We start from the raw sequence: 23,889 nt of genomic DNA, 5'->3' as shown, positions 1-23,889 counted from the left end.
ACGTATTGGTGGGAACAGCCAGACATTCACGATGTCTTTGTGATTCCTTTTTCAAATCCCCTTTCGTGCATGTGATAATGTAGAGCAGATGCCGAGACACTGCTCTAATGGTTGAATGAGGAAGGAGAAAGAAGGACCCGGCATTGGGGCCGAGGATCCTTTCCCTCTGTTCGGATGGCCCTTGTTGAAACGTGGATCAAGACTGTTACCCAAAGTTTTGTCTTAGTTATTGCACCTGGCTTTAGGATCCAAAAAAGAAAAAGAAAAAAAATATATGTTTTTGCCAAGTTGTGCCTTTCCTTCTGGAATTGTAAGTGAACACAGTCATAGCGCCTGTTTACACTGTGACGCGGATATTGTTACGGAGAACACCCCAGTGGCTCTCACTGCTGAGCTCACAGTGCCTAGTGAATGTGTGACCAATGGAGAAACCCCTGTAGGACCTGCTGATGCTGTTTGTCTGTTGCAAAATAAACTTTGAATGTTTTTTTTCCACTTAAAAAAAAAAAAAGAAAGAAAGAAAGAAACCACATACTAAATTAAAAACTAAAAATTTCATGAAATGACTTGTTTAAAAGTTCCAGTTTGGAAGTTTTACTTTTCTAAAAAATGTATGAAGAAAATGTTGTCTTCAAAGTGCTTCCCTGCCCCAAACCCCTAACTCAAAAATAAAAATCCCATTTTTGTCATTATAAATTAAAAATGGTCTCACTGGAGATGTTGCCATGCACATTAATATTTCAGCAAATATGCCTAATCAGAGTATTAATAACTTTTCATAGGTAACTTTTCCCTAAAGATAGGTCACTAATTTCATTATTTGGCATCTAAGGGTTAATAATACATATTGAGTATAGGAAAGTATTATTTTCAAAATGTAGTGACATTAAAATGATAGTTTTTAAGATATATAAACCACGAAGTTTTACGTACCCAAAAAATGAATGAAAATGCTGTAATCAAATATGAGTTAAAGGTAAAATAAATGCTCAAATCATTAGACAATCTTTACTCCTGATAGCAAAACAGAAAAAGCTCCATATTAAAATGCACACTTTCAAAAGTCATTTGTTTCTAATTTATAATGAACCTCTCTGTTCTATTTATTAAAGGCTCTGGAGATCTAAAGGAAAATTTGCTGTGCGCAAACCACAAATAGCACACCCATGGAACATGGTATTATTAATTATTGTCCGAGCAAATAAGGCTGATATTATAAAAAATGACAGATATTGTCTAAAAATTCCCAGTCTATATAAAAAAAAAGTACCAGTTTATCTAAATGGAATTCTAAGAACATGAAAGACATTAAAATAGAAGTCTAACTTCAAATTCTGTAAACTGAATATCTCATAAATGGTATATCACCATTTTAAAAAAATAGCAGACAATATGTTAGTGATATAAGTCTGCAAATGTCAGATAATAGTCATCTCATACTTTTGCAAATTATTCCTGAAATATCCTTATAATATTCCAAAAGGAGAATAGGGAGAAATGAAGCAGGACTATAACAACTAGTATTGCTTAAAATGAAATAACATTTGCTAATAGATTGTGGGAAAATAGTATTTTCTAATTGATTTCACCTTTATCCTTCTTTAAAGACATTTTATTTCTTCAACCAGCACACTAAGGATTAGTGCCTTACAAGAAAACCTGGTTTCCCAAAGGGTCATACCTTGCAACCCCAAATTGGCTTTGCATGATTGATTTTAAAGCAGGCATTAACATTCTTCTTGAAACGAGCTGTATACCTTTGAGAACATTCACATTTAACCTTGTGAGCTCACTTTTACAGAGCTTCACCTACAGAAACAATGCAATCAGCTGCCAGGGGGAAAATCAGTTTAATGTAAGGAATTAATTTAGTCAGGCTGACAGAAGCCAACATCTCAATTAAAAAAATCAAAGTTTATTTAAAGGAATAAATATAGGTGCATTACACACACCTAATGTCCTTTCTAAGCTTTAAAAGCATTCATCTAAATACGTTTAAAGTTGCCTCATTCTTCAGTTTTGTTCTACTCGAGATGCTGATGTTCATCTAATAGAAAGTCTTTGAAGAAAAAATTCACTTCCTTCAATCAAGGTCATAATTTGAAACATTATGCAATAATGAAACTTAAATTATGTATGGAAAGAAAAATAGAAGACTGAAAGCAAGGTATCAAAATTCTCTTTAGTTAGAAAAATATGATCATGGGTCAATACTGTTCTGAAAGAGGAAGGCCATTAGCAGTTCCTTGAAAGGGACTTCTCCCAATCATGTTTTTGAGCATGTAAAGCAGGCACTGTGATTACTGCCTAGTTTCTAATAATCCACAGAATGGATTTTTTTCCTTCTTTTTTTTTAAAAGAGAGGATCTAGTTATGCTCCCCAGAATGGCCCCAAACTCCTCGGCCCCAATGATCCTCCTGCTTCAGTCTGTGCAATAGCTAAACTACCAGGCATGCACCAAAGCACCAGACTTCCAGCATTTGACTTCTTGAAAAGAGAAATGGTAAATACAAAGATGCAAAAAGAAAGTCCTCAACTGCTTACTTCCCATGGCTACAGTATTCAAAATCAACAATCATCCAGATAGATAAAACTTGAGAGAAAAAGTAATAGGTGGGTGAGTAATGCAGAAGTAATTCATATGTCAGCTAACCAATATAATTGTGCTTCCTTCTAAAGAAGGTCTTCCATAAAAAACAAGCAGCCTAGTGGAAGAAACCCTGCTGAAAATTTGTCCACTCAGCATGTTAACTAAGGCTCACTAACCAGTTCCATTCCAAGTAATAACACATTATATGGATGAAATGAATAGCAAAAAATACTAAATTCAACCTCTTTTCCTACCAGTTAGAGAGTATTTTAAATTTTCAGTATGTTCTCCACTGTCTCTACTATTTTACCTTATAAATTGCTCAATCTTTGTGAACAAACACCAAAAACAGAAAACTAGATACTACCTAAATAATATATAAATTATATTATTATCTAAATAATAAATTTCAACCAAAATTAGTCTTCGCTAATTGAATTATTTCAGCAAGTTATTTTTAAAAGAAAATTCCTTAGAAGTCCACATTTCTTTTATGGACATTCTTAAATATGCTAGCTATCAAGCTAAATAGGTCAAAAGTATAATAAAATCGACATTATTTTTACCTAAAGAATTATTTGTAGGCATCAAGTGAGAAGACAGCTGCTTTTAAATTTAATACCAGAGCAATCTTTTACATTAATATAAAAGTTCTCAGGACTAAGCAGAATCTAAAACTTCACTTTAGATTCATGATAACACCAAAGCAATTTAAGAATGTGAATAGGATAAACTGAAGCTGAATCCTGCAAAAGGAATTTTTAAAAATCAGATTCATTAAGAAATTCAGAAGACAACTAATTTAAACTATTCTCACAAAACTTGAAAAGGGAATGAATCATAATTTAAAAATCTATGAATCCTGGGACATATCTTTACTGATAGCAAATAAGAATCCAGGTGCAGATATACAAGAAGCACATGCAACACCTAAGTTTAAGATTTGCTATTAGGAATATCTTAATTTTATCTTGGAACAGAAAAAATTCAAATGTAATTTTTTAAAGTGCAATCCCATCTTGCCTTCCTTTATTGATACTTTAACCATTAAAAATTTAGGGGGCTGGGGATGTGGCTCAGTGGTTAAACACCTCAAGGGTTCACTCCCTTGTACCCCCCCCCCAAAAAAAAAATTAGGAAAACAATTATTTAGTTCTACAGTAGTTTGACCCATTTATAATGTGAAAAAATATGAAATCACTTGATACATATGTAATACACAAATATATATAAACATTTTATTTTAATAATACTTTTTATCACTTCAATTTAAATCATTCCATTATGAAAATTTCTTAATTGAAGAGAATATTTCTTTAAAACTCTAAATTAAACAGAGCTTTATCGATGAAATTTACAGCAATACAGCCTTTAGAAATACATAATTCTTCATTTTACAATACTTCTCCTTTAAAAATTTGTCATGGTTTGTCACATTTTTAAAATACAAGGCACCTAATGCTATGAAAGAATAATACAGTATATGTAGTGTAAGTGTACCAGATCTTTTCTCAAACATTTATTCTCTTTAAAGTTTCACCAAATTTGCATGAACATGGTTGTTACATAAATTAAACATTTTGTTTTCTGTGTAGTTAATTTGCAATATTCTACAAAACTGAAAATTACAATCCGTACCTATTACAGGCAGCTTAATTTAGCATTTTATCTGTCAAAAACATTGCTCTACATAACATACGTGATTTCTTGGAAACGTTTTCATAATATAGTCTAGCACTGAACACATATGTGAAAACCAAGTCTTGAGAACATTAGGATTTTATTCCTTGATTAGTTCAAATGATTTCATCAACTGAATTCCTTGAGATATGTAAGGCAGGTGGGTCCTTTAGATGGACTATGGACTGGAACTTCCTATAATTGTAGTGATATGTACACAGCTACATAGTAAAGTACTTCATTATGAAAATGAAGAAAACAGACATAAGGAAAATATATTTTAGAGTTTCAAAGAACTGAAACTGTTACTTTTCAGACTAGGCACTGAAACATTTTTCTACAAAAACTTGCCAGAGATTGTCTCTTCGCTGCATAATTTTCCATCATCAAGCTAAAAATAAAGCAAAACAAAACAAAACAAAAAAGCAGAGGTGATTAGATTACTAATTTTCACAGTTTTCATGTTCTATAGTTTATATTTTTTAAAGCATAATAATTATCTTAACATTGAAATACATTTCATATGGATATATACTGAATACTTAAACCCAATTAAGAACTAAAGAAAAAAAAGTTCTATAGCAATGTCAAAGACTGAGAGCCAATGTTACCTAAAGATTGTGTATTAGCAGTTTTATTGCTAGTATATTCCATTACCCCTATAGAGACAGACTCCTGCCAAACTGTTCAATTCGAATGCACTCTATCTTTAGTTTTTACTCTCTCCCTTTTATCCAGCTCTCATTCCCAAAACTACTGAAATATTGCCTGGGTGGAGATGGGTTTGAATGTGAGCATGGGAGTAATACACATCATAGCAGAGAAGGCTAATGCATAAATTATGGCATTAAAAAGCTTTAAAGAAGCTGGACATGATGGTACATGCCTGTTATCCCAGGAACCTGAGAGGCTGAAGCAGGAGGAGTGCAAGTTCAAGGCCAGACTCAGCAATTTAGTGGGGCCCTAAGCAACTTAGTGAGACCCTATCTCAAAATGAAAAATAAAAATGGCTGGAGATGTAGCTCAGGGGTAAAGCACCCCTGGGTTGAATCCCCAGTACCAAAACAAAAACAAACTTTTAAAAACAATTGTGTTTCTGGTGGCAATTTTTAATTTGAAGATGGCAAATAAACATAATATTTAGTCCCATTTTTCCCCCCAGAACCTTATTAAATAGACAACAACAGATTTTTTTTTTTAAAAGGAGTAACCCACCTGGAAAAATAAAGAACTGAGAGACAATAAAATAGCAGCCATTCTTAGCTAGCAATGAAGAAATACAAACAGGTATTTCTGTAAGAAGGGGTGAAGAAGCAACTAAAAACAGGAATATTGGTACAATGTCAGAAAAAAAAAAAAACAGTTAAGCACTCAGGTGCCCTGCCCTGCCCCTAATGTTTAGAGCTGGTCTAGTACCTCTTCTCTATCCCAAGAGAAGACTCACGGTTTATTCTCTAAAGAGTAGTAAGAAAGGGACTCTGGAAATCCTACATGGCTCAGTTATAATTAACATTTATTTAGTCAAAAAAAATATATAAACATTGCATATAGATCTGAAATTATTTAACAACTATACAGAGATGATGGGAAGGTAGGAAAGATATGTAATTGGGATGTAGGCATGTGGATCAGAGATTGGCATCCACTTTAGTGAAAAAGTCAAATGAAGATGCCTAAAACTGAAAAATCAAACAGAAGTATAAAAATGGTAAGTAGAGATGCAGAGAGGCAAATACCAAAAGAATCAGCTAAGTTTAAAGTGATTTCCTCAGAGTGGGAAAAGAATGAAAGCAGGAGGGCAAGACAGGGCTTTTGTTTTATAGTCTTGTAAAATTTTTACTCAAATTATATACATGTATAACCATCACAGCAATAAAAACTAGGTTAAAAAACAACCCACCAAAGAGAAACACAAAACCAAGATTAGATTTAGATTACATGCAAATTTACCCTGAAGATAATGAAATTTAAGCTTTAGGGCCAAAGAGAATGCTAGAAATTGACAGAAGTTGTACCATGTTCTAGGAAAACTGGGAGGGAAAACCCAGTTGCAATCAGGAAACATTTCAATAAAAATTGCCTAATCATATCTCAGAAGAACCTGAATCTCCAGAATTCTAGTAATTTACCATCTTCTCTTATTCTAAACACTTTTTTAATCTGCCAAAAAAATGATGAATTTGCAAATCACTAAATATCATCTACTCTTTCTGCTCTCTAAAAAATGTAAGATAATATTTCTTAAAAATTTTTAAATCTTTTAAAATTTTGAAAATGATGTCTCTAAAACATTGCAAAGTGAAAAGGCACGCACAGAGCAACAGGATTCATAATGTGCCAGTTAAAAAAAACACACACACACATGCATACAGAAAAGACTGAATATTTACTCAAGTAATACATATTTTCTTACTTTTATAATCAGAAAAAATATTTTTCTAAAGCATATCATTAAATAACAATAACCTGTAACATAAATATAAATAAGAATTAAAATTTAGTAATCACTAATCTGAGTTGGGCACTACTGTACAAACTTAGAATTTACCAAGTATTTAGGGAAAATGTTATGAAGGTTAATTCTATTATAACATCACTTCCAAATAAAATAACTGAGGCACAAAGGGACCAAGAACTTTGCACAGGGTCACACAGTCAGGAACATGGTAAAGCTGGTATTATAACCCAGGCATTCAACTCCAGAGGATATACTGCCTTTATATGTTGTATTGCCTCTCAAACACTAATTACAGAAAATCAATTCTGTGTATACTACAAGAATAAGAACCTTATTCAACACCAATATTCACTCACATACAAACCTGGACTACAGACAACAACAGCTAACTAGCTCCATCCTCCTGAGAGACACCGTGCATAGGAATGAGACTCTCGCACTGTTCACTGTCTTCTGGAACTCTTAATAAAAGAAAGCAACAGTTAAGGAAAGCTTCAGAGATGAACAGAAACCTTAAAAATTATCTATTCCACCGACTAAGACTGTGAAGTCAGAATGCAAGTCAGTGGCAGAAGCAAGACTAAGGTAAGATTCTTCAACAATTTACTCCATGTTTTTATAACAAAATGTAAAGTGTCCTCTCTTTAAAAAGAAAGAAAATTTGAGGGCTGAGGTTGTGGCTCAGCGGTAGAGCACTCGCCTGGTGTGTACGAGGCCCTGGGTTTGATTCTCAGCACCACATAAAAATAAATAAATAAAGGCATTGTGTACAACTAACAGAAATAAATATTTTTTAAAAAGAAAGAAAAAATTTGAAGCAACACTAACATATTCTATTATGAATTATGTTCAAATCAACGAAAGTTTTCTATATTTAAATTCATCACAGAAGAACAATGAACATTTTGGTTTTACCTGTGATTCAGAACTTTTTTTTCCAAAAATAGCAATGAAGAAACTATCTTATCATCTAAAGGATCTGAATAAATATTTTATTTTTTAAAGCATTTTTTAAAAAATTGTTCTTAGTTATACGTGGACACAATATCTTTGTTTATTTATTTTTATGTGGTGCTGAGGATCAAATCCAGTGCCTCAAATGAACAAGGCAAGTACTCTGCCACTAAGCCACAACCTCAGCCCAATATTTTTTTTTTTGACATAACACACGAATAACATAATCTTTCAAATATTCCTTGCAAAAAATCTCTAAAGGGCAGGTCAGCATGATATGATTCTTAATTTACTTAGCAAACATTATTTTTAAAGTTATATAGGAACTAAACCTACCTTTGAATTCGATGTTTTCTGCATATAAAGGCAAAAATTCTTCTGATTCCTATCATTACAGGATCCCAGTTATTATAATGACATAACAGAGTTGCAATAAAAAATGAAAAAAACACAGGGATAGCGCCTGCAAAAAATAACCAAGAAAACTGCACCTAAAAATAAGAAGATAGAGGAGAAAAAAGTTAAAAAAAAAAAAACCTCAATTTTCTTTTCTATTTTTTTTACATTTATTATTTATTTATATGTGGTGCTGAGAAACAAACCCAGTGCCTCACACATGCTAGTCAAGTGCTCTCCACTGAGCCACAACTCCAGCCCCAAAACTCAATTTTCATTAAAGCAATTTCTCCCTTTAACATATGTTTTCCATTTGTAAATACTAGCAGGAAAAAGTTAAAATGCTTCAAAGATAACACTAAGCCTTGAAAATACATTAAGTATATCATTATTAAATATAAAAATTTAGGACTTTTTATTAAATATAAAATATATTATTAAATATATTTTATTAAATATAAAAATTTATGATTCCATTTGCCTAAATTACCAAAACCAATACTTCTTGCTTGGAAAATGTGCCAAAGAAAAATCAAGAAGGCATACTTATGATTTATTAGGCACTGTATATCAAGAGTCGTACTATTTATAAGTAAAACTTATGTCTTGCATACTACATTGGTCATTTCTTTATTACTGATTATTATCCATTCTCAAGTAGATTCCTCCCCTCAGTTTCCGAAGTCATCATCATAAACTCACAATTTTTAAAAATGTTATATTTTTTGCCATTGTGTTACATGACAGCTCTTAAAACTACTAAAACCCTAAACACAAATTTTAAAAACCTTTTATTAACAATTTTCAATAAGTTCTTGCAAATGAAAAAAGTTCAAAAATAAAATAACGACCAAAGAAAGACAATATATAGGAATATTTTGACTAAGAATGTTAGCCAGAAAAGACAAGCATCAAGAGAAGCCTCAGAAGTGAAGAACTCTCTAATGCCACCAAGTGTGATCTTCTAATCCATCATTCATCAGTATTGTCAAGAAAACTAAAAATTATGAGATGCCACAAATTTACCAAAAGGAAAGAAAAAACTCATTATTCCTTTTTACTAATTTACCTTTACCATCTAGACTTACAAGGTATCAAAAATGATTTTCAAAGAAGCCTATATTGATTAACTACTGAGACTTAGGAACAGCACACTGGTCCTTTGTTTTAAAAATAATGATGAAAATAGTAACTCCTATCTTTAAATTAGGGAAGAAAAACTGTTTGCCCTTTCTGAGAGTTAAAAAATAAAATAAAAAAAGGTTACAATCAAAGGCAAGACTCCCTCTGCTAGAAAACATACACTATTCCATTTAATGGCAACATTAGTCAGACACAAAGGGGTTTTGTGAGAATTTTTTGTGAAATACTCAACAATGCATAAAGCAAGAATAATCACTTGGAAATTTTTTAATACCCTATATGTATGATACCAACTCATAGGGGTCAAGTCAGCCAAACACCACCCAAGAAAGAGTAGTCATTAAGAGAAATTAAAATGTCTTCATTTTGTTACCAAATTCTAGCTAAATTATAACATTTTCTTATAACACTTACCACAATATTTAATAATCAAGAAATATCAGCACAGAATTGTTTTTTAAATAGAAGGTATACTTCACGGAAAATATTCTGCCTTCATCCCCCAAACTGTACAAATACCTCAAGAAAAATAATCAAAACCCATAGACATATACTTTTATTTCTTAGTATTTGGGAGCTAAAAAGCTTATAAACACGTCTGGACTGCAGATAAGTGGTTCCACTCCATCTTCCAGCATTAGGCAAAGGCACACCTCTTTCTTCCTCTTGTCACTGGGAACACTAGCAAAACCTCTCCCTTCTAGACTGCTGGTAGAGACACCCTAAATTCTTTTTACTGAGAAGTTATCATTGCCAGTATTTATCACCGGAATTCCTACTCCAGACCAGGATTTCATAGAAAAGGAAAGGGACACTCGACTTGCTCAGATGAACATTCGCTGAGAAACCACATTACTCATGTGCTGCTCATTTTTATGGTAGTATTATCATAGTGTTGAGGAATGTCCGGAAACCAAAATACTACTATTTATGTGATGAAATGTATACTCTATTCCATATACCACTAATTTACACTTATCTGGAACATAATCAATTAAAAAACTAGAAAATTACACATAAAGATATTACCCTTGACTTAGAAATTTAGAAAATAATTAAAAAGTTGAAAATAGAAATGTACTATTTCTTTAGTACATTTTATATTTTCATTTAGTAAAGCACCTGGGGAGAAAAGGTGTCAAGTATTATTTTATGTTTGCATCCTAATTTAGAGACATCCTTTAACTCTTAATAGGTTTGTTTCAATAACATACCTAAAACATCTCGTAGTTTGCCTTACCTTTTGCATACACATGTCAGCTATTATGGATAGAGGTATTGTAAGACTTAGTGCAAGTGTGCCTATCAATGATGAGGTAAGAAAGCAGCCCCTAAAAAGAAAGAAGACATACATTTCTATATGAAAACTATAAAAGAAAAACACTGAAGAAAGATTTTTCTATCCTATAATATAGGCTTGAGAGATCAGGACCAAAAATAAAAGATTAGGATGGACTGAAACGCAAAAAATAATGAAGTTTTTAAGATGAATCCAAAGTTTACCTTCAAATACAAATAATAAGTAGAAAATAAATATAAGCATAAAATTATACTTACATATATATACTTATAAATTAAAGATAAGTATAAAAAATTAAAAGCACTTTAAGCTATTTTCAAGATTTGCTTACAGATAATATTCAACCTTGTATGTACAAGGCTATCACTTTGAGAAAGTATTATTACAAATATCAGTATAAGCTGGACAATTAGTTCCTATTAATGAGAGGGAACACAAATACTAATGTTTCCACTAGTGTTCATACTACTCACGAGCTGCTCTGTAAAAAGAGGGTTCAGGGTCAGGTGAGTAATTATCATTTCTTAAAATTAGCACATATTTTTTGATATTTACCATGCAAAGAATTATTTTTTAAAATTACTTCATTAAAACACTTATTTAACTTAATCTAGCTTTTCTTTATTTAGCTAATGTTTGAATCCTATTGTCATCTATTAATATTTCAGATTTAAAAAATAGCATTTAAAATGCATGTACTGAAAGAATAATTAACTAGTAAATGAATTCTGCTATCAAAGAGTTTTAGACCAGAAAAAAGTACATAAATTACTAGACAACAAACTAAATTTTTAAGTACTACACAAAAAGGAGTGAGTATGGAATATTATCAACAAAACAGCCATTTCCTTAACTGGGCAGAGGTGGAAGTAGAGTGTAGGCAGAGTGCTAAAGAAGACTTCATGGAAAAGGCTACTTTTGTTGTAGTCTTCTGCAAGGGAAAACTAGCCAGCAGTTTCACTTGTATGTAATGAAAGTAATTTTGGAGTTTAAATATAATTTATATTTCTTTTAAAATTCCTATTGGACAGAAACAGGACAAAGTATAAAACTGTATTTGAAAGGTCTCACAAACTCTATAATACTGTGTTCAAAGTTACTGTAAGCCAGTTATCACATATCAACATATTAACTAACGTCAAATATTCAAATATATTAAAATAAGAGATTGTGAGGGGAATGGGAAAAAAAAAAACAAGGAGAGAAATGAATTACAGTAGATGGGGTAGAGAGAGAAGATGGGAGGGGAGGGGAGGGGGGATAGTAGAGGATAGGAAAGGAAGCAGAATACAACAGTTACTAATATGGCATTATGTAAAAATGTGGATGTATAACCGATGTGATTCTGCAATCTGTATTTGGGGTAAAAATGGGAGTTCATAACCCACTTGAATCTAATGTATGAAATATGATATGTCAAGAGCTTTGTAATGTTTTGAACAACCAATAAAAAAATTAAAAAAAATAAAATAAAATGTCAACATCTCAATTCAATTATGGTATGCCTATCGAACTTACTCATATAAAAGATATTAAGAATAAATAAAACAAAAAAGCTTAAGAACAAAACAGATACTTCAAAGTCTCTTAAGTAAAGCAACATCCTCTATAATCTCATAATTCATAAATTCATACTTGGCACACACATCTCCTAAGTTCGGATGTCCATTAAATAATGACTACTTTCATTTGCATAACATTCTAAATACTTTTACAAATTTAGAACATTCCTATTCATTCATTTACATATCTGAACATTCATTATTCTACAAGTATTTTTAAGCTCCTTTTATGTGTAAGACACTACTCTTTGCAGTGGGCACCAAGAAGTTAAAAATTAAAGTCCATGATATAACGGAGCTAATACATTCAATTATTATAAGTGTGTGTGGGAGAAAGGTGCACAGGAGGGACTACAGGAAGACAGAAGAAAAATAAATACTTAAACTATCTAAAAGTCAATAAAAATAACTAACATAGGAGAATAAATAGTACATACCACAACCACAGGAACTCAGAAAGAACTGTTCCAATAAGGCCATTAATAATAATGCACATTAATACTACTTTATTTGGAAACTCGAAGTCCTCAAATCCAGTATAATGAAGTAAAAAGAAACCTGGCCACAGGAGCAGCAAATTAAACAGACCTACAAAACCTAAGTATGTAAAAAAAAAAAGACAAAATTGTGATTTGAATCAATTTTCCGAACTCTATACTAAAATTTAAAAAGATTAGAATTTGTACAAAGGATTCCAATAGGTTTCTGTAACTACAACTCTGTTAGCTGTTGTTTTTTATTTCTCCCTCCCTCCCTCCTTCCCTCCCCCCCTTCCTTCCTTCCTTCCTTTTTTCATTTTTGGTACTGGGGATCAAACCCAGGGGCTTTACAATCCTTCTCATTTTTTATTTTGAGATGGTCTCACTAAATTGCTGAAGTAAGCCTTGAATTTGCGATCCCTCTGCCTCAGCCTCCCAAGTCACTGTAATTATAGGTGTACACCACCATGCCCATCTTATTGGATTGTTTTTAAGTCTATTTTGTGAATAAGCAATACTAGATTAAGCTTTTCAAACAACTGGTGACCACTACCTGTGAAGTTCAATGATTCATATTGTAAGGGAGCAACTACTATGGAATAAATCACTAAGACAATTAAAAACAAAGGGTTGTTAACCTTAATAATATAGTATCCTAGAACTTTAAAGAATTAACTGGTAGGGATGTGTGTGTGTGTGTGTGTGTGTGTGTGTGTGTATTCAACTTAAATTGATCATAAGGAATCAGATGGCTTGCTCTCTGATTCAAGTTGCACTTACGAACCTGTGCTATACTAGGAATAATGGTGGAAAGTTCCGAAGAACAAAAAATTATTTGTTCCTGCCCTCCCACTAGTTGGTGAGATAACACATATATGGCAAATAGCTATTCAACATGGGAAATAAGTACAGACTGACCACTTAGAAGAAAAAGTTATGCTATATAACAGTTAAAAGTTTGTGCTCCATAGTCTGACCACCCCACTCTGGCATTTGCTAGTAATGTAAATCCTATGCAAGATGAGGAGAACCCTTTCTGAAGCCTTTGTTTTCCAATCTATAAATATGAAATAATATATTGCTGAGAAGATAAAGCAAAATGCTTGCTTGCCATATAGCAGGCACTTAATAAACTTAGCTATTATTATTATAGAAATTACATTTATATAAAACAATGTACATGTGAACATTAAGATTATAAAGAAAAAACTTCCCTTTTCCTTCCAAAACACAAAAGTAAAATCTTAAATAAACATTTAAAGTAAACAGTCTCATAGTTGACTATATTCTTACCAAAGAACATTGGAATATCCAGCTTATCTTCTCTGTCTACTTTTCTTTTAATCATAACAATATAAACAGCATAAAGCATGGCTCCAATAAGAGACCAAATGGAACCTATAAAAAAACCAATATAATTATTTAAAATACCCATTCATTCCATTAACTAATTCCATATACACTTATTTAAAATTGAATAATGTGGGAATACAAAAATTAAAATATATGGTATAACTCATCCCATCCATGTCCTCCAGTAGAGCATTAAGGTATCATGTAAGCAAATAATGCAAAAGCATTCACTTCAATGAACTAACCACTTATGTGTTAATAATAAATTTCATATTAGTAACATTTCATTTTAATTTTGAAATGCATACTTTGTTTCCCTACATAAACAATTTGGACACTTTACTGACCAACTTAACAAATGCTTCTACCCTAAGCTATAGCTTAATATAGTTTTTCTCAACCCATGTATCATTTTTAATATATATTCCACTACCATGCCCATTTTCAAGGTTCTGTTAAAGTCCCACCTATTCCACAAGGCATCCTCCCACTACTCTTGCTGAATTTCCAACCTATTTGTCTTCTGTTTTAGAGAATTTAACAATTAAATATTTAACAATTAATTTAACAATTAAATATTTTGTTATCTAGTAATTTTATTTTCATAATCTTATATTCTATTTCAAATCAAGAACAGCTCAAACACTATAAACACACAATTTATAAATATTCCAAAATACCTAATTTAATGTGGAGCACACAGTAAGTGCATAATAAATAGTAGATCTTTTCTTTAACTCTTGAAAAATTAAGCTTTTAAAAACAACTAAATGATGTGCTTCTGTCAACTGACCACTCAGTACTTTAATCAATTATTCAAAAGGCCAATGTATTATTAAATCTATTTCAAAATTAGTTTCAAACCTTTTTTTAAGCAATGGGAAAAAGACCTGTCAACAAAATCTTGGGACACACAAACACATGCATTGCCTCAGGTACTAAAGAAGCTTCAGAGAGAGAGAGGTGAAGCAGTACAAGGCACACACAGTTCACAGAGTAATATCCAGGAACAGTTTGGAAAACATTGCTCTATTCAATAAATTTCAAATATTGAAGGAAACCATTAAGCTGGGTTCTGATATACCTTTGTTTTTGTTAAATCTAGGCAAAGGATCAAAAACGAAGTGTTCACCAGGGAGTAACTTTCAGGCAAGGACCAACAGTGAATAAATTAGTGGGTGAAAGTATGATAGCATGGACTCACAGTATCTCCTCACAAGATGCTTATTCCCTAAAAAGGGAACAATTAATAACTATACATTGGAGCACCCTATCAGACACCACCTTAAAATTAGTATACTAATAATGGGCAAAATCAACATCATGTATCATCACACAAAATACACTGATCAGATCAGGTAACAATATTATGGTCATGATATTCTTACCAAAAATCACACAAACTCAATTCAACCACAAGGAACTACCAAACAAACACATACTGAAGGACACAGTTCAAATCAACTGAACAGTACCCTTCAAAAGTGTCAAGGTCATGAAAGATAAAAAGGTTGTAGTACAGTTTCAGATTAAAGGAAACTAAGGAGCTATCACAAGTAAATGCAACAAATGATCCTGGATCAAAAGAACATTAATGGAAAAAATAAGTAAATTTAAAATGGATCTATAGAGTAGATAAAAGTATTATAATCAATGAACTTTTATAACTGTGGTATATTTATATAAGTTGTTAATATCTGGAGAATTTGGGTGAAGGTTATATAAGAATTATGTGAACTATTTTTGCATTTTGCTATTTCCAAAGGAAAATATTAAAAAGGAGGATGCATGTGTGTGCATGCATGACAATAAACACAAAACTTACTTTTTTACTATAACAGAGAATCAAGTCAGGAACTTACCTATTGTATCTCTTCCAGCAGATTTTTCAGACCCTGACAGGTTTACCAGAACAACACCGCCAATGCTATGAGAATAAGAGACATAAGCGATGAACAAAATAATATACTCCTTAAGAGACTAATCATAAAGATACAAATGATTTATAAGTGATCATGACTAATCTCAACTTTGGATAAAAGTGTCAAAGAATTTAGTGATTAAAAGCTAACAATACTATCAGAATAGGATAGTACAAAAATTGTACTATAAAATGCCTAATATTGCCCTATAAGGAAGATATTACTATTGCCATTCCCATTTTACATGAGAAAAAAAAGAGATGAAATAACTCGACCAATATCACACAGCTGAGAATGAAACACAGGCAACCCGGTGTGACTATCTTTCAATTACAGAAAAATAAACTAAATTGTCATCCCTCTGCTCATCTTTGTTTTTGAAGGTATAAATAAATTAAACCCAAATAAATACAGTAATGGCACTATTATTGTTTACTAGTAAAACCTAAATTAACAGTAAGCTATCCTTTCATATGTAAATAGTTCCATTAATCCCATGAATTTTTAAAATTTTTGTTTTAATTAGTTATACATGACAGTAGAATGCATTTATGTACTTTGATATTCATACATAGATGGGATATAATTTCTCATTTTTCTGAGTGTACATGTTGCAGATATTTGTTCTTTTTAGTTATACGTGACAGTAGAATATATTTTGACATATTTATACAAATATTAATTAGGATCCCAGTCTCATGGTTATATATGATGTGGAGATTTACTGTGGTATATTCATATATGTGATTTTAATAGATAAAAATAAGACTATATTGTTTTTAATTTATATGACAGTGGAATGCATTACAATTTTTATTACACACATACAGCACAATTTTTCATATCTCTAGTTGTATATATAGTATATTCACACCAATTTGTGTCTTCATACCTGTACTCTGAATAATAATGATCATCACATTCCACCATCATTAATAACCTCATGCCCCCTCCCTTCCCCTCCAACCCTCTACCCTATATAGTGTTAGTCTATTCCTCCCACGCTCCTGCTCCCTATCCCATTATGAATCAGCCTCCTTATATCAAAGAAAACATTCGGCATTTGGTTTTGGGGGATTGACTAACTTCACTAAGCATTATCTAGAAGTTTTAATTCATTTAATCCTCATAATACTATGAGACAAATTCTATTACCATCATCCCCAATTTAATGATGAAGAAATAGGCAAAGAGGTTAAAAAAAAAAAAAAAAACTTGCCCAAGATCTCAAAATTAGTAATGATGAAGATGGAACTGCTTGGATTATAAGTGGTGAAATGAGATTTCTTGGCTCATCAGAAGATTTCCTTCAACTCTATTGCTCTGTCAAATTATTCTCATAACCTCAGAAAGTCAATCTCATTAAAGCCAGTTCAAAAACAAAGTGTTAAACAATGTTTAATACAGTGTTTGTAAGAACATATAATATAAAAAATATTTCTAAGTATCAACTTATCTAGACAACATGTCAACCAAACTCTCTTTAGGGACAGAAAATATATATTTTAGACTTGTGAGCCATATGCTTTCTGTTAGAACTCATCTTGGCTGCTGTGGCCCTAAATCAGTCATAGACGGTAAGCAAATAAATGAGAACGGCTGTGTTCCAATACAACTTCATTTATTAGCAAATAATGGCAGGGCTGGGGATGAAGCTCAGTAGTAAACTGCTTGCCTAGCATGTGCATGCAAATCCCTGAGTTAGGTCCTCGGCACCACAAAAGCAAAAACTATAACTGGCAGATAGTCTACCTTAGTTTGCCAGTCTCTATTCTAGAACTATATTTTTTTAAATTGTTTTTTAGTTGTAGATGGACACAATACCTTTACTTATTTATCTTTATGTGGTTCTGAGGATCAAACCCAGGGCCTCACACATGCTAGGCAAGCGCTGTACCACGGAACCACAACCCCAACCCCATTTCTAGACCTATTTTATTGAAAAGGAGTAACAGACTGTAAAAATACTTTCAAGTTCAACATTTCATATCCATCCCTTCCATTATTGAACCTTTCTTTATTAAGTAGTGCTAAGAAAATTTAGAAATTAGCACATAGTTGGAATAAAATTTAATAAAACCTCATTTACTTCCCCAATACAAATACATTGTATTTGCCCAAAATAAAAACACGCTTGGTTAAAACACTTGCCAACTATGCAAAAGAATAAATTCCTGATGACTATAAAGTCTAAATGGCAAGCTAGTTGAGTCAACCAGACTACTCAATGAAACTACCACAGTCAACTTTCCTTTATATTTAAAAGAAAAACACGGGGTTAGGGTTGTAGCTCAAAGGCAAAGCACTTGCCTAGTACATGTGAGGCACTGGGTTAGATCCTCAGCACACATACAAATAAATAAATAAAAGGTATTGTGTCCATCTACAACTAAAAAGATATTTAAAAAGAAAAAAAGAAAAACACATAGCAAGAACTACCAGTCTTATGTGATTGCCAACTATTAATCTCTAGGACAGTCACTTTCTTTACATTGCCAAACTTTAAAACAAGGTTGAAAAGCAGGTAATATTTTCATGATTTTCTCAAGTAGGAAACCCTCTCAAAGTTTAAGGGAACTGCTCAAGGGCAAATAACAGAGCTCTGATTCAATCCCAGCTCTGACAGATTTGAAATAATGGCACTACTTTTGCCATTAAATCATTCTGCTACCTTCTTTGCTTTCTAATTTTCTCTCACAAAAATAATAACTTTATGAAATCAACAAATCTTTTTTTAAGTAAAGTCTATGGGCAAAGCTCAGTGCTAGGGCTTTGGTGACACAAAGAAGTATAAAACAAGACTTCAGCTTTCAAAGGTTTACAATTCAGAAGGGAAGACAAAAGAAACACACAAAGAATTAAATAAAGATTTAAGTATAGTTACTGAAAATACTCCTGCAGTGCAGTAATAAAGAATTTCCAAATGAATTATATAGAAAGTAAGTAAGAAATCACTGGAGGTTGAAACAATTAGAAAGGACAAAATGTTAGATTTCCAGAAGCAGGAGGAGAAATCTAAGCCAAAACAAAAAAGGGCACTTGCCTTAGGAAAATGAAACAGATACTTGGGAAGATATAATGACTACATTGGCACCTTAAGTTAAATGTGAATCTCAGCATAATACTTAATACTTAATACATAATACATAATACTTAATACTTAAGTCTGCAATTATATGAATGGAAACCAATACTGTTTGGGGATGCTTCCCTCTGGTTACTCTACCCAGGAAGATTTGGAAAACTGCTCTAGCATGTGATATGGGGGTAGCATAAAGTCCATTTAAACCTTCTTTATCCTCCTCTCTCTTTGCCTGTGTTGCTGTGTAAAATAAACTATCCTGTATCACAACCAAAAATATTTTCAACATCACATTTTTAAACAGAGTAAACTAACTTACACTATATTCTTACCTTAAAATGACAGCTAGTAGTTTAGAGAGAGTAAATCTATCTCCACTGTTACTTGGAAACACTGCAGCAAGGATTAAGGTAAAAAGTCCTATGGGGAGAAAAGGACCAAAAAAAAGTAAATGACTTAACAGCAGGTACATTGTTTAAATAAGTAAACCAGGTTTTTTGTGTGTGTGATATTTAAATAACTAAGAATGAGATCTGCAGTTACCTAGGCTAAAAATGTTTCAAGACAATAAAATAGCCTCTAAACAAAACCGTGTTTATTTCAAAAACAGAAACCAAGAATAGTCTTATTTCTTTTTCCTTTTTCTTTCATCTCGTCTACCCCTGTACTAGGGATTAAATCCAGGGGTGCTTTACCACTGAGCTACATCCCTAGCCCTTTTGTTTTTTATTTTGAGACAGGGTCTTTCTAAGTAAACTTGTGATTCTCCTGCCTCAGCCTCCCAAGTAGCTAGAATTATAAACATGATCCATGTGCTTGGCTATGTTTATGCTAATAAAAGAGTTAAATTTAACATTCAAAGCCACATATTGTGAACCTCATCATAATTGAGCCTGTGTACTGAAGTTATTTTTACAGCTTCAAAAATACTTCTTTAATCTCCTAGATTTGGAAGGTGGTTTAATTTTAAAAATAAAACACCTACCATAGTGCAAATTACAGTTCTGAAATAAGCAATTACATTTAACCAAAGATTCCAGAAAAAGATCCTTGAAAGGAAATGTACAGGATAAAACACCTACAATACAAAGAGCCAGCCTATAAAACTTTTAATATACTTCTGCATAAAAAAAACAGCAAAGTATATGAAGAAATATAAATAGCCCAGAACTAAGGAAGGAAACTACAAATATTAAGGAGTGATAAAATACTAATGTACATTAGAACTAATGAAATAACAAGATAGAAATATGTACGCACATATATATCATATATATTCAATATATATTCAACTTATAATACAAATTTCTTACCAGAAGTTGAAGATAAAATATTAACTATAGCAACTTGTGTGTCTGAAAGTGCTTCTTGGTATGACAAATTTGCCAAAAACCACTAAAGAAAAAGAAAAAATGAAATCTAATGAGAGACATGCTTATATCTGTCGTTACAATTTACAGTCCCCTTTTTTTCTCCTCCTCCTCAAAACTGTTACTGTAAGAGGTTTTTAGAAGCCACTTTGTATAATAATGAAAAATCACAGACCCCGCAAAAGGGACAAAAGTAGGGGAACTTGGATGAAGATCAGTGGTAAAAAGCTTGCCTGTGCTGAGGATGTGGCTCAAGCGGTAGCGCGCTCGCCTGGCATGCGTGCGGCCCGGGTTCGATCCTCAGCACCACATACAAACAAAGATGTTGTGTCTGCCGAAAACTGAAAAATAAAAGCTTGCCTGAAAGCCCTGAGCTCAATCCCCAGGTTCAAAAAAAAAGAAAGAAAGATACAAAAACCCAAAACCCAATCACTCCCTATCCAATTTCCCTTATAAATTAACAAAAGTTAGAAAAAAAATTAGTATTCAGCTTTTAATATGAGGATAAAACTGAGTATCGTCAACTTTAAAAACTTGTTTTATTCAAGTACAGTCAGCAATCTAAGTTTATCTAAATCAAATTTGAATTTGGGAAAATTCTTAAACATTAAAGTATATACAGATGAAAAACATAATGAAAACTCTAATAAATTTGAAGATGCTCATGGCGATGGATGTAAACAGCTAACAGCTAAACTGATACATAAGAGGCTGTATTTACTTTGGAAAATTAAAAATATACTATGAAAACTGTCATTGGCTAATTGTGACTGTTTCTCTGGTTCTCCATTTAGAGACAGAACCCAAAAAGCTCTTGTAACTTTGTATACAGTGAAGGAAGTTTTCTAACTATGAGGACTTTTCATTTTTCTTTCATTTGCACATCTGTGTTTAGGATACCCTTACATTCCCAAACATGTGTCTGCTTTGAGTTAAGTAATGAGAAATAACACCTCCATTTGGTGAACCCTAGGGTGTGTATATGTCCAAAGTTCATCTACTTTCACTGATAATTCTTTTTCTTTTTTTTTTTTTTTTTTGTGCAGGTGGGGGGTGAGTGGACATTTTTTTTAAAACTATTTTAAACAAGGCTACTATGAATATTCTAGGACATACCATTTTGTACCAATGTGTGTGAGTGTGACAAAAGTACATTTTAAGATGTTGATTGCCCAATCAACTAACTAAAGCAAAGTAACTGCTAGTCTGTTTCCAGTAAGTTACTTACATAGACTGACTGGAAGAATTACTCCACCAAAGAACTTGCCTCTACTTAGGGAGAGACATCTTTTGAATTATCTCAGGACTTGCAGTGAAATAAGTAGTAAAATTATTAGTAGTTTCACTTCAAAGCACCAGAGATACGTAATTTTAGGCACCAAAAGGTACAAATGATTGAGAGTGCAGTAGTCTGCATTTGATCTATACTGTGCTGAAGGCTAAAGCCAAAGTGAAACTGTGCAAAAGTGGTTTTAATTTGTTATCCTGGCTTCTTGGGTAATTTCACTCGATTATCTAAATAAGAAAATGAGTATCAACTGGTAAGATGTGAAATATCAAACATACATGAAAATAGGAGCTACAATCTGCCTATAATTAAAATGCTAGAAAAGAGGCAGAGTCTGTCCTTAATTATCTTTTGGAGATTTTCTGCAAAAACATCTGCTTATAGGATGATAATTAGTTTTCCTGACCCACTTCTCTTATTACCTTAATACTTAAATATTGTACTCATTACCCAACCAATCTCACTGGCTCCTACAAATGCAAAGTAGGGAAATAACAAATCCCTAAGGTGGCAGGCATTCAAAGATCTTAAGAATTCTTCACTAGCTACAAACTCCTTCCAGAAAGACCTTCCTATTCCCTCTCAAGCCCAAGGCATCCTCATCACAAAAAAAAGACACATCTCCACTATCCTCCAATAAAAAATTTCTATACAATAATAATCATATTATTATTCCAGAACTGAAGAAAATATCTTACTAATAATTGCAGCAAATAATTTATATATTCATTATTTCATGAATAGAAAATTAATTTTTGTTTTTTGTTTATCTAAGAAAATTTGCTTTAATAAGATAAGTACAAGCCTTTATTCCCTTTGAAATCTTACTTATTTCAATGTAAAAGATAAGCATATTACATGGAAAATAGTATTTTTTTTCCTTGTGATACTGTGGATAGAACAAAAAAAGTTACAACAGTAATTCATTTTTAAATTATCTGAAAGGATAATAATTATCTTAATTGTCTTTTAAAAGCTACTTGACAAAAATTGTACTCAAAGTATACATGATGATTTGATAAATACATGTTGTTTACTGATTACCAATTAATTAGCATCACTACCCATCGTTAGCATGGTGTGTGTATGTGTGTATGTGTGTTAATGATCTTGACACTTAAAATTTGCTCTTATCAAATTGCAAGTAAACAATACAGTATTATTATCTATAATCACTAGGCTGTACATTAGAATTCCAGAACTTATTTATCTTATAATTAAAAGTTTTTAATAATATCTCCTTATTTCCCTATTATCCAATCCCTTACAACCACCATTCTACTTTCTGCTTTTCTGAGTTCAAATTTTTTAAAGTCCACTTATAAGAGAGATCAAATGTATCTGTTTTTCTGTGCCTGGCTTATTGCACTTAGCAATGTCCTCCAGGTTCATCCATGTTGCAAATGATGGTATGCCCTCCTTTTTTGTGAATGAAAAATAATACATTGTGTGTGTGTACACACACACACAAACACACACACACATATTTGATATATAGAGCTACGTATATTACACACACATACATATTTTCTTTATCCATCCTTCAATGGACACTTAGGTTTTCCCATTATCTTAGCTGATGTGAATATGGAGGTATTGCAAGGAACATGGAGGTATAGATCTCTTCAAGATATAGATCTCATTTCCTTTGGATATATAACAGGAGATAGTCTTGATAAAGTCAATATAACCTAAATATATTTTACAGAAAAAAAAATAGTACCATTAAGTCCTAATAAGACAAAAGATATTCAAAGAAAATGGGAAAATGTACCAATATTTTGACCTGTTCTGTCCAATACATTAGACATAAGCCACAGGTGACTATTGAGCAACTGAAATTGGCTAGTCTGAACTGAAACATATTTGGGGTATAATACACATTAGTTTTAGAAAATAGTAGTAACACAAAAAATATAAACTATCTCATTGATAATTTTTATATTGATAACACATTGAAATATTTCATATATAGTGCATGAAATTAAAATATAGCATTAAAATTAATACCTCTAGGTTTTGGGGGGTTTTTTATCTTTTTAAAAAATTTGTTTCCTAAAAAATTTAAAGTTATTTATGTGGCCAGCATTTGAGGCTCATGTTATATTTCTACTGAACAGCATTGCTCTTGATCTTACCTAGGCTTATCATTCTATTAAGTCAGATTTCCAAAAAGCTATATACCTGGACTATATTATTCTGACTTCCTATAGAAATGCCTTTACTAAAGAACAACATGCATTTCAGGTTGATTTTTTTTTTTTTAATGTAGTTAAATGGGAGTATCCCAAGTGTCTACTGACAGAAGAAT

General features: G+C 32.0%; 1 protein-coding gene across 1 annotated transcript in view; it reads right to left on the bottom strand.

Annotated features, from left to right (window-relative positions):
• Positions 1-3,804: 3,804 nt before the first annotated feature.
• The window catches only part of Slc35f5 (solute carrier family 35 member F5), a 35,316-nt gene continuing 15,231 nt past the window's right edge, over positions 3,805-23,889 (bottom strand). Inside the window, exons 8-16 of the mRNA XM_027954049.2 lie at positions 20,234-20,315; positions 19,253-19,340; positions 15,779-15,843; positions 13,857-13,961; positions 12,522-12,681; positions 10,463-10,553; positions 8,020-8,174; positions 7,094-7,190; positions 3,805-4,662 (exon numbers count right to left, since the gene is read on the bottom strand). Coding sequence (XP_027809850.1) covers positions 7,115-7,190; positions 8,020-8,174; positions 10,463-10,553; positions 12,522-12,681; positions 13,857-13,961; positions 15,779-15,843; positions 19,253-19,340; positions 20,234-20,315 — 822 coding nt within the window. The 3' untranslated portion in view covers positions 3,805-4,662; positions 7,094-7,114. The remainder of the gene's footprint in view (positions 4,663-7,093; positions 7,191-8,019; positions 8,175-10,462; positions 10,554-12,521; positions 12,682-13,856; positions 13,962-15,778; positions 15,844-19,252; positions 19,341-20,233; positions 20,316-23,889) is intronic.

The sequence above is a fragment of the Marmota flaviventris genome, chromosome 11 (assembly GCF_047511675.1).
Source record: "Marmota flaviventris isolate mMarFla1 chromosome 11, mMarFla1.hap1, whole genome shotgun sequence".
NCBI lineage: Eukaryota > Metazoa > Chordata > Mammalia > Rodentia > Sciuridae > Marmota > Marmota flaviventris.
This window is presented reverse-complemented; position numbering and strand designations above follow the sequence as displayed.